This window comes from Equus przewalskii, chromosome 19, assembly GCF_037783145.1.
Source record: "Equus przewalskii isolate Varuska chromosome 19, EquPr2, whole genome shotgun sequence".
Lineage (NCBI taxonomy): Eukaryota > Metazoa > Chordata > Mammalia > Perissodactyla > Equidae > Equus > Equus przewalskii.
The window spans coordinates 57509888-57524306 of record NC_091849.1 but is presented as its reverse complement, the minus strand read 5'-3'; the positions used below and the strand labels follow the sequence as shown (position 1 = coordinate 57524306).

At 34.6% G+C, this 14419-nt stretch overlaps 1 protein-coding gene across 1 annotated transcript in view; it reads left to right on the top strand.

Annotated features, from left to right (window-relative positions):
- The window catches only part of LOC103546271 (protein eyes shut homolog), a 1017652-nt gene that overhangs the window by 503429 nt on the left and 499804 nt on the right, over nucleotides 1–14419 (top strand). Inside the window, exon 18 of the mRNA XM_070583910.1 lies at nucleotides 10270–10420. Within this exon, the coding sequence (XP_070440011.1) occupies nucleotides 10270–10420 (151 nt within the window). The remainder of the gene's footprint in view (nucleotides 1–10269; nucleotides 10421–14419) is intronic.

Here is a 14419-nt window from a genome sequence, read left to right as displayed (position 1 = left end):
CGGTTCCTTTGCCAGTAGAAAGCCCCATGGGCAGAGGGATAATCCTTTCTCAACATGGAGACCGGTGCCAATCTGTGGTCGCCAAGGAGGTGGCATCTATGCACAGGCAGCCTGTGGGCTTCCTGTACATGAGGAGGCTGCTGCCTTCGGGTCACACTCACTGAGGGTAGAAGAGAATATTGCTGTATTTGTAGGAACACAGTGGATACTATAAACTGAAATGCATAATCGATTTTTCTAAGATCAGTAAGCCAATGCCTAAGCTTCATTAAGAAATGAAGGATGGATAAATCATAACGCTGCCATTCGAGAGGTTATTTTTTCACTGGAGAGGCAAAACATGGAAATATCAAGCAATCACATAACAAGAGAAAAAGTCCACAGTTGAATACAGAAATGAATGGCACACTATTGGTGGTGTTAGATGGTAGAGCGATCAGGAAGACTGCAAATATTAGTAACATTTTAAGTTATAAGTGACGTTTCGGTAAATTCTTAATTATGAGTAGTATTTAAATGGATAGAAAAGAAACCTTGGCAGGTGCGGAAGTGAGGAGACAGACCTAAGCGTAGCAGAAAATTGCTGTTGTAGACCTGTCAGAGACTCAGATGGTTGAATCAGAGCCTAAATTGGAGGAGTTGCGTGCTTGAATTCCAAGTGAAGATTTTCAGACTTGATTCTTTTGGCAATGATCAGTTTTAAATCAGGGAATTTAACTTATTTTACTTTTTGAAAAGATACGATGGGGGAGTGGAGGCTGCGAGCAAATCCATGTTACCTGTGGAAACTACTTGAATAGACATTACAGGAATTAAATCAGCCTCCTAAACAGAAAGATCCTCTCTATCTGTTTAATTCCCCTTAAAAAAATCAATTTTCAAGTGGAACTTAATAAATCTTTTCTAGGTTAAATGAATATAAAATATCCCTAGGTATCAGGGGTTATTTGAACTAATAAAAAATAGTGTATTGGCATCAAATATCTAAATCAATGCCTATCTTTTATTTCTGTTTGTGTGAATCAGTGGCTTGTGGGTCTGAATCCTCCCCTGAAAAGACAATTGTTATTTTGATTTCATGATAATTTTCTTTATGTTTTTAAGGTTGACTAAATAAATTAATGTTGTTTTCAATGTAAGTATGATAAGCAATCAACAAAGAGAATAACACATGTTCAGGTTCTGTAGGAAGGTTTATCCCTGTCAGTGAAAAACAGCTTTCTTAAACATAAGGTGAAAATCAGAGTAATTTCTATAATGCTCATGAATAGTCAGATGAGAGAGTTGATATCCAACATGATGGAATTTTACTATGTGCTGTCTTTTTGTTTGCTTATTTGCGAGATTGGCCTATTTCATATATCCCCTCCAGTCCTTGCTAATACATGTGGAAATTTAGAACTTGTTGCTGTATAATGATATGGTAGCCAGGCGAATAATAAATCAGTGGGTCACCCACATCTCTATTGTATTCAATATATTTGACCTTGCCTGGCATCTACCCTGAAAACCTAAACATAAGGGATAGAATTTATGGCACACTGAATATTCTCTCAGGTTCTAATTAGGGGAGAGTTGCTAATGATTACTATTATGTGAATACAAATGACAAATATGCACGATCACTGCAAGTTTGGGAGGAGAACAATTAAAGGTAGTTCAAACACCAGGAGTCCTCCAGAGAGTTCTACATATATTTAGAATTATGCCAGAAAAATCTGTTCTACTCATCTGACCTTTCAAGCACCCTGTGTGTTGATTTTAGAGAAAGCATTACAAAGCCTTGATGGAAAAATTTTATACTGCATGATGTGCTAGGCAAACTGTATTATCAGCAAATGCTAAACAATGATGTTGTAAGACTGTTTTCCTGCGTTCAGTCAATTCCTGTTAGAGTCAATCAGGCACAATCAGACCAGCATTGCCTCTGCTCTAATGAGCCTAAGGGGAAAGATATGACTGCTGTTAAAAAGCGTGTCTCTTGAATAAAATAACAATCCTACTAGATGAAATATTAGAATTGTATTTTTCGCCAAAAAAACCTGATGGTCTACATTGTTCTAATAGAGGCATCCTTACCTTTCATCTTCCTTCATCATAGCTGCCAACTTTCTGGAATAAGTGTGTAAGAAAAGATGATACGCCACCCCTGTATTCATTTACAATGGGTAATTCATTTCATAAATGATAATAGCTTTGAAAACAAGAATAACTAACGCAGAATTTTAAGTATGAAAGAAAAATTCCCATACTTATCCAAAAGTGAAAACCTGCAGAATTGGTACGTAGTTAATAGTGTTCTTGATGATGAAGCTGTCTACCTTCTGTGACCATGAAGAGAAAGGCTACTAAAATCATAAAAATCATGACAACCTTCAAGGAAAAGCCTCAAATGTGTTACATCTATAAAAAATTACTTTCCCACCATGTTATATTTGCCCCAATACTCTCCGCTCTTTTGTTCTTTTATGCTGATCGAAGGTCATGGTGAGTCTAGAGGGTGGAGTTGACAGTCAAAGGCCAATCACAGATCCATAGCTATTCATGTGGAAAACCTCCTTTAGGAATTAAATTCCATGTGGCTAAGTCTAATTAAGAGAGACATGTCTTGAGAGTTTAACAAAAGCTATTATCGGGTCCAGCTCCAATTAAAGAATCAAATTCCATACTCAGTTAACATTATTACTGCTTCAATGTTGTGATTATAATATGAAAGATCTTCCTATACATTGGGTCAAATAATCATCTGGGTACTCTCTATACTCTAGGTACCAAAATCTGTACCAGTCAGGGCTTTTCCAGACAAACAGACCAAGCAGAAGATAGATATTAAGAGATTCATTTCAAGGAATTGGCTTATGCAGTTGTGGGGTCTGACTGGATAAGTACGAAGTCGGAAGGGCAGGCCTGCAGGCTGGAAACTTGAGCAGGAGTAATGCTGCGATCCACAGGCAGGATTGTTTCTTCCTCAGGGAACCCCAGTTTTGCTCTTAAAGTCTTTCAACGGATTGGATGAGGCCCACCCACCTTACGGAGGGTAATCAATCTCCTTTACTGAAAGTCCCCTGATCATAGATGTTAACCACATCTACAAAATACCTTCACAGCAAGACCTAGTTTAGTATTTGATTGACTAACTGGGGATTGTAGCCTGGCTAAGTTGTCACATAAAACTAACCATTACAGACAGTAATTGAGACAAATTTCTGAAGAAAATTTAGTAATATACAATGTAAGTATTGAGAAAGCTTATATACTGCAAATCAACTTCTAGAAATTTTCCTAAGAAAATAAATTGATATGTGTATTAGGATGTATGGAACAGGCGTATATTGTAGTTTTATAGAAAGCAGTGAAAAGCTGGGGGAAAAGACATCCAGATATCCAATGATTGGACGTTTTAGAAATAAATTAGAGTACAGACATATGAACAATTACTATGCATTCATTAAAATTAATTGTTTGGAATAATATTAACATACATAAATGTTTACATTATGTATTAAATTAATAATACAAACTGAGAGAGCTAGTATGTTACATTCTCAACTTTAGGGAAAATTCTATAATAATATGAAAGTTTTAAAGAGAGCTAGTATGTTACATTCTCAACTTTAGGGAAAATTCTATAATAATATGAAAGTTTTAAATTATAATATATTCTTCTTTCTGGGATAAATGCAGGTTATTGTAGTTTGCCTTTTTTATATTTTCAGCATTTTATGAAATATTTTCTAATAAATACTTGTAATTGGAAAAAATAAAGCACGTGCTATCTTCAAAATAAAAATGCTGTCATTCATTATATATTTCAGGCGGTGTCCTGTAAAACTGCTCAATATTCAACACACATTGTGGTGTGTGCCACACACAAGCCCCTGTTCTAGGTGTGAGGACACACTAGTAACATAAGAGGGGCCTCTCCTGGTGCCGTTGAGATCGTAGCATAGTCTCTGTGCGGACTGTAACGTGCCCCACACGTTCAAAGGAGAGAAGCTTAAGGATGTGGAATTGATTGAACTCTCCTCAACTACAGGCGGAAAAGGCCTGTAAAACTCTGCTTTGTTCATTTCTTTTCTAGCTTTCACCCCTCACTCAAAATCTCACATCTGCAGTATCTTTTATTTTTTCCTTTTCCTATCATCTTCATCAAGCAAGGATCAGTTCTGGAGTATTTCTAACTTTAATTAATTTGTTTTATATCATCTGTACTACACAACTTAGTACAATCGTACTTTAAATTCATATGTACCGTATGTCACATTTTCTCATTATTCTTCTTGAAGTAGTCAGTTCTACAAGGATAGAGACCACAGTTGAATATGGACCAAGCACAAAGGTTGAAAAAAGGTAGAAATTTTTCTTCCCATTGGAATAAAGTATTCTAATTTATAATATAAATACTATAAACCCATATGTATATGCATTTTAGATACATATATGCAGGTGTGTGTGTGCACATAATATGTATGTGTGTATATACATATATGCATATTTCTTTAAATTTTAGAATATAGAATAACTTTTATTTTTGATAAAAATACCACTGACAATTTTTGGAGTAAAAAATAGATTCTGAATGATAAACATGTCAAAATGCCGAGAAAATCTTCAGAGCCAGCCCTGATGGCGTAGCAGACACACTTCAGTGCTCACTGCTTTGGCAGCCCGGGTTCACTCCCTGATTATGGAACCACACCACCTGTCTGTCAGTTGCCATGCTGTGGCAGCAGCACACATAGAACTAGAACGACTCGCAACTAGGATTACAACCATGTACTGGGCCTTTGCAGGGGTGGGGGGGAGGGGGAAGATTGGCAATAGATGTTAGCTCAGGGAGAATCTTTACCTGCAAAAAAAGGGAGAAAAAATCTTTGAAGAAGAATTATAAGAGAAGATGCTTGGTATACCAAATCGTATTAAAATAAGTTGTGCCACTACGATGACTAAAGCAATATAATCAATTTCAAATGCCATACTGAAAAATTATAAAGTACAAAGTGAAGAAATATCTGCTATATACATAAAATCCTATTGTGAAGTGTTGGTGACCTTCAAATCTGTCTATAAACATAAAATATAAGCAAAAATTTATTTCTTGCATAGCAAGGATTTTCATGCAGAGAATATATTGAAAATACTGATAGGTTTTATCACATGAATATAAATATAAAACTAAAAACCTTTGGCAATCTAGCAATGCTAATTGGAACAGGGTTTCTAGACTGTCACTCAGCAATTTGATGATAAATCCTTAAAATTGCCCATAATTTGATTCAACAATTCACTTCTAAGTGTACTTCCTAAGGATATAATTAAATAAGAATGAGTTGACTTTTAAAGAATTAATTATCATATAATTATTTATTATTTTAAAATCTTAGAAACTAAATATCCAACAATGTTTTGCTTAAATAAATTGTTATATAGTCATACAAGAGAAAATTATGCAGATCAAAAAAATTTTAAGACAATGTATAGTTATTGGCCTATATTTTATTGATATCTCTGTAAAGTCCAAGTGACAAAGAACAACCACAAAGTCACACAGCATTCAATCTGGCAGATAGACAGGAGCTCTGAAGAACTATACGAGGCAAGGGGTTTTTACAGGCAGAAGGGAGCAGGAGCAAGGAAGTTGTTCTACACAAAAAAGCAGATTGCTAATTGCAATAGTACTTTCCTTGTAGGGGACAGCTGGGTTATCAAGCAGATGACTTAAGTAATGCTGATCTGGGGGCCTGCCCTGTGGCCAAATGGTTAAGTCCGTGTGCTCTGCTTCAGTGGCCTGGGATTCACTGGTTCAGATCCTGGACACGGACCTACACACCGCTCATCATGCCATGCTGTGGAGGCATCCGCATGGAAGAACTACGATATAAAACCATATACTGGAGCTTTGGGGAGAAGAGAGAACAAGGAAATTGGCAACAGATGTTAGCTCAGGGCCAATATGCTTCACCAAAAAGGATACTTTGAAAAAAAAATAATAATAATGAAAGTCCTCATCAGCTGATTCCTGATCGACTGGTTTAAGATTCCATTTCTGGGAGCACTGAAACTGTGATTAAGTTAGGTCTTGTTTTGGTGACTTGGGGGCTTAGCATAAGCAACTCCATTTTGAACCTGTTGCCTTATTTTTAACAATTAGATGTTGCATAAATTTGTTTATTTGTCCTAATGTTTTCTGATGAGCTTGTGTTGCTTCTGTAGTCAGAAAAAAAAAACAATAGAGTTCATATATATTATTTTTAATTTATGCTTTCAGTTATTACAACCAAAGACCAAACAAACATATCAGATATCTTAATGGGTTTTATTTGCTTCACGAAATATGGGAAATGAGCTCATTAGCACAGTATTAGTGAATAATTATTATTGCTATTTTAATATCACAAAACACTACAAGCTATTTTTCCAAACATTAAAATTTAGAGATTGATTGGAATAAAAGTAGTTGTGCTTTTTATCATTTAATGAATAGCTTCCTGGAAGCTATATCCTCCCTAAGATATTTTTAACAGTTTAATTGTAAGAAGTAATTAACCCAGAAAGCTTCTGGTTTGCTTCTAAATGCAGCATCCAAGAATATCAAATGGGTTCTAAAAATGTTCAACACATTTTTCTCCCATGTTCTTAATATAGGGACCATCATTTATCTTTTCAAAAATTTTTCAAAACTTTCTTTATCAAAGCTTCAATACTGGCTGCAGGGCCACACCTGGCCTTAGCTCTGTTAGCTTTGGATCATGATATAGATGGAAGAAGGATATAAGGAAACTCTGTAAATATTTTTTCTTAAGAAAAAAGAGTACACACATCGTAGACATGATTTAATTATTTCATTGCTCCTGTTCTATATTCATTATAAAAGTGGCTAAATATGTGCATGTTTATGTGTGCATAAAACCTGACCGTATTCACATCTATAGGACACCACACTTAACTACACACTTTCTAGAGTTATGAAAAGATTATTACAATTGACAATATGCTGGGTTATGCAGCCTAAGTCAATACTTTCCAAAGAATTAAAAGCAAATGAAGAATATTCTTTGAACAAACTCGATTTGAATTTTTATAATATAAAAAATAGCTAGAAAATCCTGGTATACTTGTAAATTTGCAATACAATTCTGAATAATTCTTGGACCAAAGAAAAAAAATCACAAAAGAAATTAGAAAACATTTTGAACAGATGAAAATGAAAAATAGAACTTGTTGAACATAGCTATTCTATTATTCTTAGGGGGAAATTTACAATCTTGAGAGCATATATCAGATTAAAAACCCCAGAAACAGAAGAGTAATTAAGTCCAAAGAATGTTAAAGGATGAAAATCATTAAGATAAGAGCTGAAGTTAATGGAGCAGAGAACAAATAGACAATGGAGACTATCAACACTGCCAAAGTGTGTTCTTTGAAATTTACTCCTCCCTGCCAATGAGGATCTACAAAACAAATAAAACAAGGAAAGTCACAAATAGCCAATATCACAAGATATCATTAGAGTTTCAACTCCAATAAAAATATAATAAAAAGAAATTATGAAATATTTTATGCCAATAATTTTGAAATTTTAGAATAAATGAAAAAATTCGTATAAAAAAACCCCCACAATTTAGTAAAATAGACATGATAATACTATATTGATATAGCTATATCAATTAAATACATTGAATCCATATTTAATACCTTCCTCAAAGAAAACTGCATGCCCAGGTGGCTATGCTGTGAATTCTATCATAAATGAAAGGTAGATATGATATCAATATCACATAAACCTTCTAAAGGAATATAAGGACAGTATAATCTTATACCAAAATTTTACAAGAGCAATGCAAGACAGGAAATTTGAAGTTCAATCTCTCTCTTTAACGTATATATAATATAATATATATCACAATAAAATATATATTATATAACATATATAATGTAAACTATATATTATATAGAATATATATAACATATATTCCTTAAAATATACAAAAGTGAATCCTGTGTTATATAAGCAAGGTATACATTATGACCAAGTTAGACTTGTTTCATGAATGCAAGCATTCAAAAACCAGCCAATATAATTCATCACAATTAAGAGAAAAAAAAGAGAAAATGATATGTGATAATCTCAATCCAAAAGCTAAATCAAGTAAGAGGATTTACTCTACAAATATCTGGATTTATTACAAAGTATTGGTATTCCAGACAGTGTGGTATTGGTGCAGGGGTAGAAATATAGACCAATAAAGTAGAAATATGGACCAATAAAATAGAGAGCCCAGGAACACCCCCCGCACACCCACCCCAGAGCCAAAAGAATGTTGAGGAGGAAAAAACCAAGTAGGAAAACTCTCTTTATCCTGTATTAAATACCATATTTTCAGAGTAAGTTTTAAGATAGTGATGTATTTGCACAAAGATAGAGAAATTGACCGATGGAACAGAATAGAGAGTCTAGAAACAGATCCACATGTCTTTGGACATGATTTATGACAGAAGTGATATTTCAGAACAGTGGAGAATGGACGGTTCTTTTCCACTCATGTCACTAGTAAATTGGATTTCCATAAAAAGAAACTGATACATGCCAGGTACTATATAGAAAAGAAAATCCCAGGTGGACTATAGAGCTGAATGTTAGTAGTAAAATAATATTTTTAAAAATGAGTTCGAAAAAGAACAACATTAACAACGAAATACAAATCATTAAGTAAAATATTGGTCAATTGTTCTACGTTAAAATAAAGAACTTTTGATCATTAAAAGACACCATTAAGAAAGTAAAAATGTAGAACACTGAAAGAGAAAATAAAATGTTTGAAATACATGTAACCAACAGCTCATATATTCCAAACACAGACAACTCTAAATCAATTTTGCTAAATTCCCAACAGAAATGCATGTGTATGTGCACTAAACAATAGGTACACGCAGGTTTATAGCAGCAATATTCATAATAGCACCAAAATGTACACCAACACTAGAATAAGTAATTTGTGAAACAGCAACAAAATGATGTCTTGAAAATGAGCAAACTGTTAAATTCAATAACAAAGATGAATATTGAAAACATAATGTTGAATGAAGATGGAAGGGCTGTGATAATGTGTGTTTGTGTTGGAGTGGAGATTCTTGTTAGCAATTTGCCTTTTAACCAAGGAAGTAGTTAGCTTGAGTAAGTTCACAGTCTGGTATTTCATAGAGTTTTACCCTTTACCCTCTTCATCATGCATGATGTAATTCAATTAAAAGTTTATGTAAATATACGAAAGGCAGAATGTCACATATCCATGATATAGGATGACGTTGTTAGGTGAATTTTACATGGAAGGCTTATAATGTGTGTATGTACTATCATCTTGAAAAGGATTATGATAAAGTTTACTTGCTTGGTAGATAAACAGGTAAATTGATTAGATATTGGATCTGCCAACTTTTCCTGTAAAGAGTTAGTAAATATTTTTGGCTTTTGGGCCTCAGAGTCTTTGTTGCAGCTACTTAACTCTCCTGTGAGATTAGTCATAGACTTTATGTAAAGAAATGTGTGGCTGTGTTCCAGTTAAACTTTATTTACCAAGAGGTGGCAGGCAAGACTTGGCCCATAGGCCATAGTTCTCCATCCTTGGAGTAGACGATTAAACAGGTGGCTGGAGTAAATGAAACATGTGTATCTACATGTTAAAGCATTGTTGAAGTATTTTTAATCTTATTTTTCTAAAACATGAACGTATGAAAATTATTACTGGGTTTCTCCTAATTAAGTTATATTTGATTTATTCATTTCCAAAAATTTTTTACATGTGTTACTTCTTGGTATGATTTCTATCTCCACAACTAATTACTGTCTGCAATGTTACTGTTTTCAACCTAAAGATATATTGTACACTACATAACCATATTTAAACCTGATGCTTTTCAATATTTTTCACTCAGAAAATTTAACGATGTAAAAAACTGAAGTAAAATATTACAGTTTAACCTCATTTTAGTCACTGTTGAGAAAGATCTGTTTATTGTCAGGATTTATTTATTTCATTAGGTGATTGCTACAATTTGTGGTATTGTCAAAATTCAGCTTTGTATTTATGTACTTAGAGCATTAAGGGTTTCTAATTTAGAGCAGATTAATCTACTTCTGGCTTTGCTGATTTTATGATGAGATAATCTATTTACTTAAATCTTCTTTTGGTAATAGCTTAATTAATTGGTCAGACAAATGTTTATATAACACATACTAAAAGCATAAATTTCTTTCCTAAATGCTTGCAGGCAAGAATTGGATCCATGTGAAGCCGAACTGACTATTCTAGGGAGGACTATGAAAGCAAGCGAATCCATCAGTCACGTATCTGGAAGATCCCTGCCAGAATCAGGGTCTATCTTTATCGGTGGATTTCCAGATCTTCATGGAGTAAGCCAGGTATTTTTGTTGATGCTTTAAAATATATTTATTATGCCATTTTATGAAAAAGGGAAAGAGAAAAACTTTAAAAAATGTTTCCTGGTTAGCAGGGCCATCTACATGGTTCCCGAAAGAAATTTTGAGCAATTCTACTAACACGTGTCTTAATTTATCCTACAACTATATGCTAAAAGTTTACTGTTCTCATCATACAGAATTGCCCCAGTATCAGGCTGTGTTTCCATCTTATGGCACTACGTGTGCTTTACATTTCATGATAATATTAAGCATGTGAGCTTTTGTTCATCCCTAAGCTAGTGATTTTCCCTGGATATATGAGTGGGTTGGCTTAATAACACACCAAAAATAAGATTTCAACTGGAAGACCATTCCCAGTCTCGACTTCATATGGTGTTACTAAGATGTAAGAATGTTCTCTACAGAGTTTTGTGCATATGCCAGATCATTCTTAATTTCCATTTAGATGATTAGCTTACTGTCTTCATTATTAACCCATACTTTAGGATAAGAACTTGCTGGCTGACTTAAACACTCTTGATTATTTGGCTCCATTTCATGTGTAATAGAGAGTTACTTTAAAAATTTAAGATTGCTTCCTAAGTGCACAATAGCTTATTAACATTTACGAATCTCTTCTCTTACTATATTTACCATTGTTGTTTACATATTTGAACATGCTATTTTTATATTATTAGAGATATAAAATGAAATTATTTCAAAGTCCTACAAGTAGTAAAAATTGGGTATAAATCTATTCACTATATTATAAATATTATGACTTCATTATAGGTAAGCTAAAAATTTCAAGGCAAACGTCCATAAAGAATAAAAGTCACTTTCATAGTTGATGTAACACAATTTCCTTTAACAAAATAAGGAAATTGTACATCTGTAAGTATGCAGAAATTCTCGTAGATTCAACTTTATCCATTAGCAATTTATTGATCATTAAACAGACTTTTGTGAATTTTTCTATAATATTAATGCACTTTACTGACTTTTTCCTAGATAAACCAGCCTCGAAGCTGTTATAAGCGTAGAAAATATCTGTTTTATTTACCTTTCTATACCCCAAGGCAAGGACAGTTTCTGTCACCTAGGAGGTACTCAAGGAGCATCTTTTAAATGAATGATTCATTAAAGAATGGATGAGAACATTCCAAAACTCACATAAATTAATCTTTAGTCTTTTACATTTGGGTTGATCTCTTACCTCCTAACTGTGTGTATATTTCCCAAGTAAAAGATGTGTTTTCATATAGAATTTAATTTTTGTGAGCATACATTAATTAAAAGTAGGTCCTCAAGGTTCAAGGAGCTAATATTGTATTGAGGAGATACACAAGCATCTCTCATACAGTTAGGTATTTGCTCTAATAGGAGTATGCACAATACACAGAGGCGATATAGAAAACTAGAACAGGAAGCCTTGTGGTCTCCCTGGGGGCCTGGGGAGTTTGCAGTGAGGCGGGGATCTGAGGATGGTCAAGTGTCTACGAGGGAAATAATATGTAGACTGTCATTCCCGGCAGACAAACATCACACAGACAGGCTCAGGTAAGGAAAGCCCTCAGAGAGGGGGAATAGGAGTAGAAATAATTTATTATAGTGGAAACGTGGAGTTTGATGTGAATTGAGCAGGAGGAAGAGCTGATGTTGGAAAAGCAGAAGCCTGAGCATGACGGATCTTGCGTAAAATGCGAAATAGTGTATATTTGTATGCTGGTGCCTGAAGGAGCCATTTAAGATGATTGAACACGGAGTGACATTATGTAGTTTTCACTCTGGTAGCAACTAAAATATAGGATTGGAGGGGTTTGGACTACAGGTCATGAATTAGTAAAGTTAGGTGATAGGAATAATTAAGCAAAAAACGATGTTGTGGCAATAAGGGTGAGAGATGGCTGTGAAAACTATTTAACTTGCAAGTAATTATAGGTAAAAAGATAGAAAAACTTGGAAATAAAGGAGCAGCTTGGCTTATGTAAGCAGAGAATTTATGATCTCTTAGTTAAGACAGGGATCACAAGATTATTTTCAGGGAAAGATGGCAGGTTCGTTTTTGCATTTGTGTTAATTTGGGACAGGGATAACTTTCAAGTATTTAACAACTGGTTTGCCATCACCACTAATCCATCAGTCCGTGCATCAGTCCATTCCTGCTTCGTGTCATTCTCATCAGTGGGACATTGTGAAATAGAGTCAGTCCTTTGAAACATGGGCCTTCAGTTCATAGGAGATCCTGACCACGTGACTGTGGGAGTCTTTACAAGGTGAGAGTGGAGCCCACAATCATTGATTGGCTTAATTTTGTAGAATGAGAGGAGAGCTAAGGATTAGGGGTCAGCCATCAAGAAGTGGGCTAAAGAAGAGGAGCCCACAGAAGCAGTTAAGGACTAGAGAAATTGGTGTTAGAACAAGGGAAAATGTCACAAAAACTGAGGATGGAGAAAGTTTCCAAAAGGAATACATGTTCAACACCAAAGCTACCAAAGGTTGAGCAGCAGTTTCAGGAGAACGACAAGAACAGAAAAGAAGTTGTAATATTTTGATTAAGAATAAATGAAATGGAAAAAGCAACAGAGTGATTTTAGGTTCCTTTTTCTAGAAGCTTGTTAATAAAAAGACAGGGAGAAACGTTTTTTTCTAGGGGAGGAGAGTTGCAGAGATACAGAATAATAATTGACCATATTCTAAAGACTTCTCCCAAAACCTTGTTTGAAAGGATTGGCATTTACTAAGGGACTATCTCCCTAAACACTTGGTATTCATCCTGTGAGAGCGAGCAACTGGACATTTGTTGCAATCAGATTTAGAAGGAATTCAGGGTGCAGACCAATGAAGTTACCTTGAAATTAAAAGGACAGCCAACTAAGCAGATTTCCCCTCCTTGTTAAATATACTGCATTTGAAAGATTTTTTTGTCTGCCCCTTTTGTTTTTTTTTTCTTTCCTTATATGGTTACTGTGTCATAGTAACTGTATGTGTATGTGCTAGTGTGTGTGTATGTGACATATACTTACATTGCTGTGCACTAAATGATTGACGCAAGCAAACTATAAAATATATCCATATGATAATGCTAGAAGAGAGAGCATATGATAAATCAGGAAAAAGAAAGATAAAAACAACTTTGTGAACTTGTGTCTGTGCCATGCAGCCCATCTGAATATCTAAGCATCATGCAGACTCTAACTATCTAATTATTGTGTTCTGATTAAGAGCTGCTGTTTAAGCACAGTGGGTTGTCAGTGCTCAGAAAATTAAAAACAACAGGTTTGCAGTATAAAACACTAAGGAAGAGAACTATAGTTGATTCCTTAAGCTAAGAAGTGCCAAGTTACAATTATTCTCTTGCCTCTAAGTTTCCAATAATGTCTTTCTGTACTGGCCAGAGCCCCTCCACAAGATGAGAGTCCCTGATCCAATGTGCATGTGCTGACAGGTTGTTTAATGCTTCCTTTAACAAAAACACACAGAGCTCAGTATGTGAGGAGAGAATGAAACAGTTAGACACTTTCAATTCTGTGCTAGAAGTGTGAAACGCTCTGTGTTCCCTGATGACCATAAATGATGATAAATTCCAAGGTGTGAGAGTAAACACCCCCTCTCTGGTGGTAGGAAAACACTTTTCTTGGTGGTGCTTTAATTGCTTGCACTTTTTGGTGATGGCTTCCTGCTTCTGGGTCCAAGTTGCTTAAGGACACCAAAGCTTCATCTTAATAAATGCAGACCAAGTTACAATGGTACCACCTATTCTTTTTGCTAAATATAAAAGTAAGTAATTATACAAAGAAATAAATATTGTTAATGCAACAGTGGATTTTTTTTTCTTTTGACAGAAATTGATAACGTAGAATGTGTTCTGGAAAGATGCTAGTTTTTTTTCACATTCAAGTCAATCACGAATACTCAAAACAATATATGATGGCAGGTACTTAATATAGGATTTCAATTTTTGAGGACTCAGTGACTGACTTAGTCCATTTGGGCTGC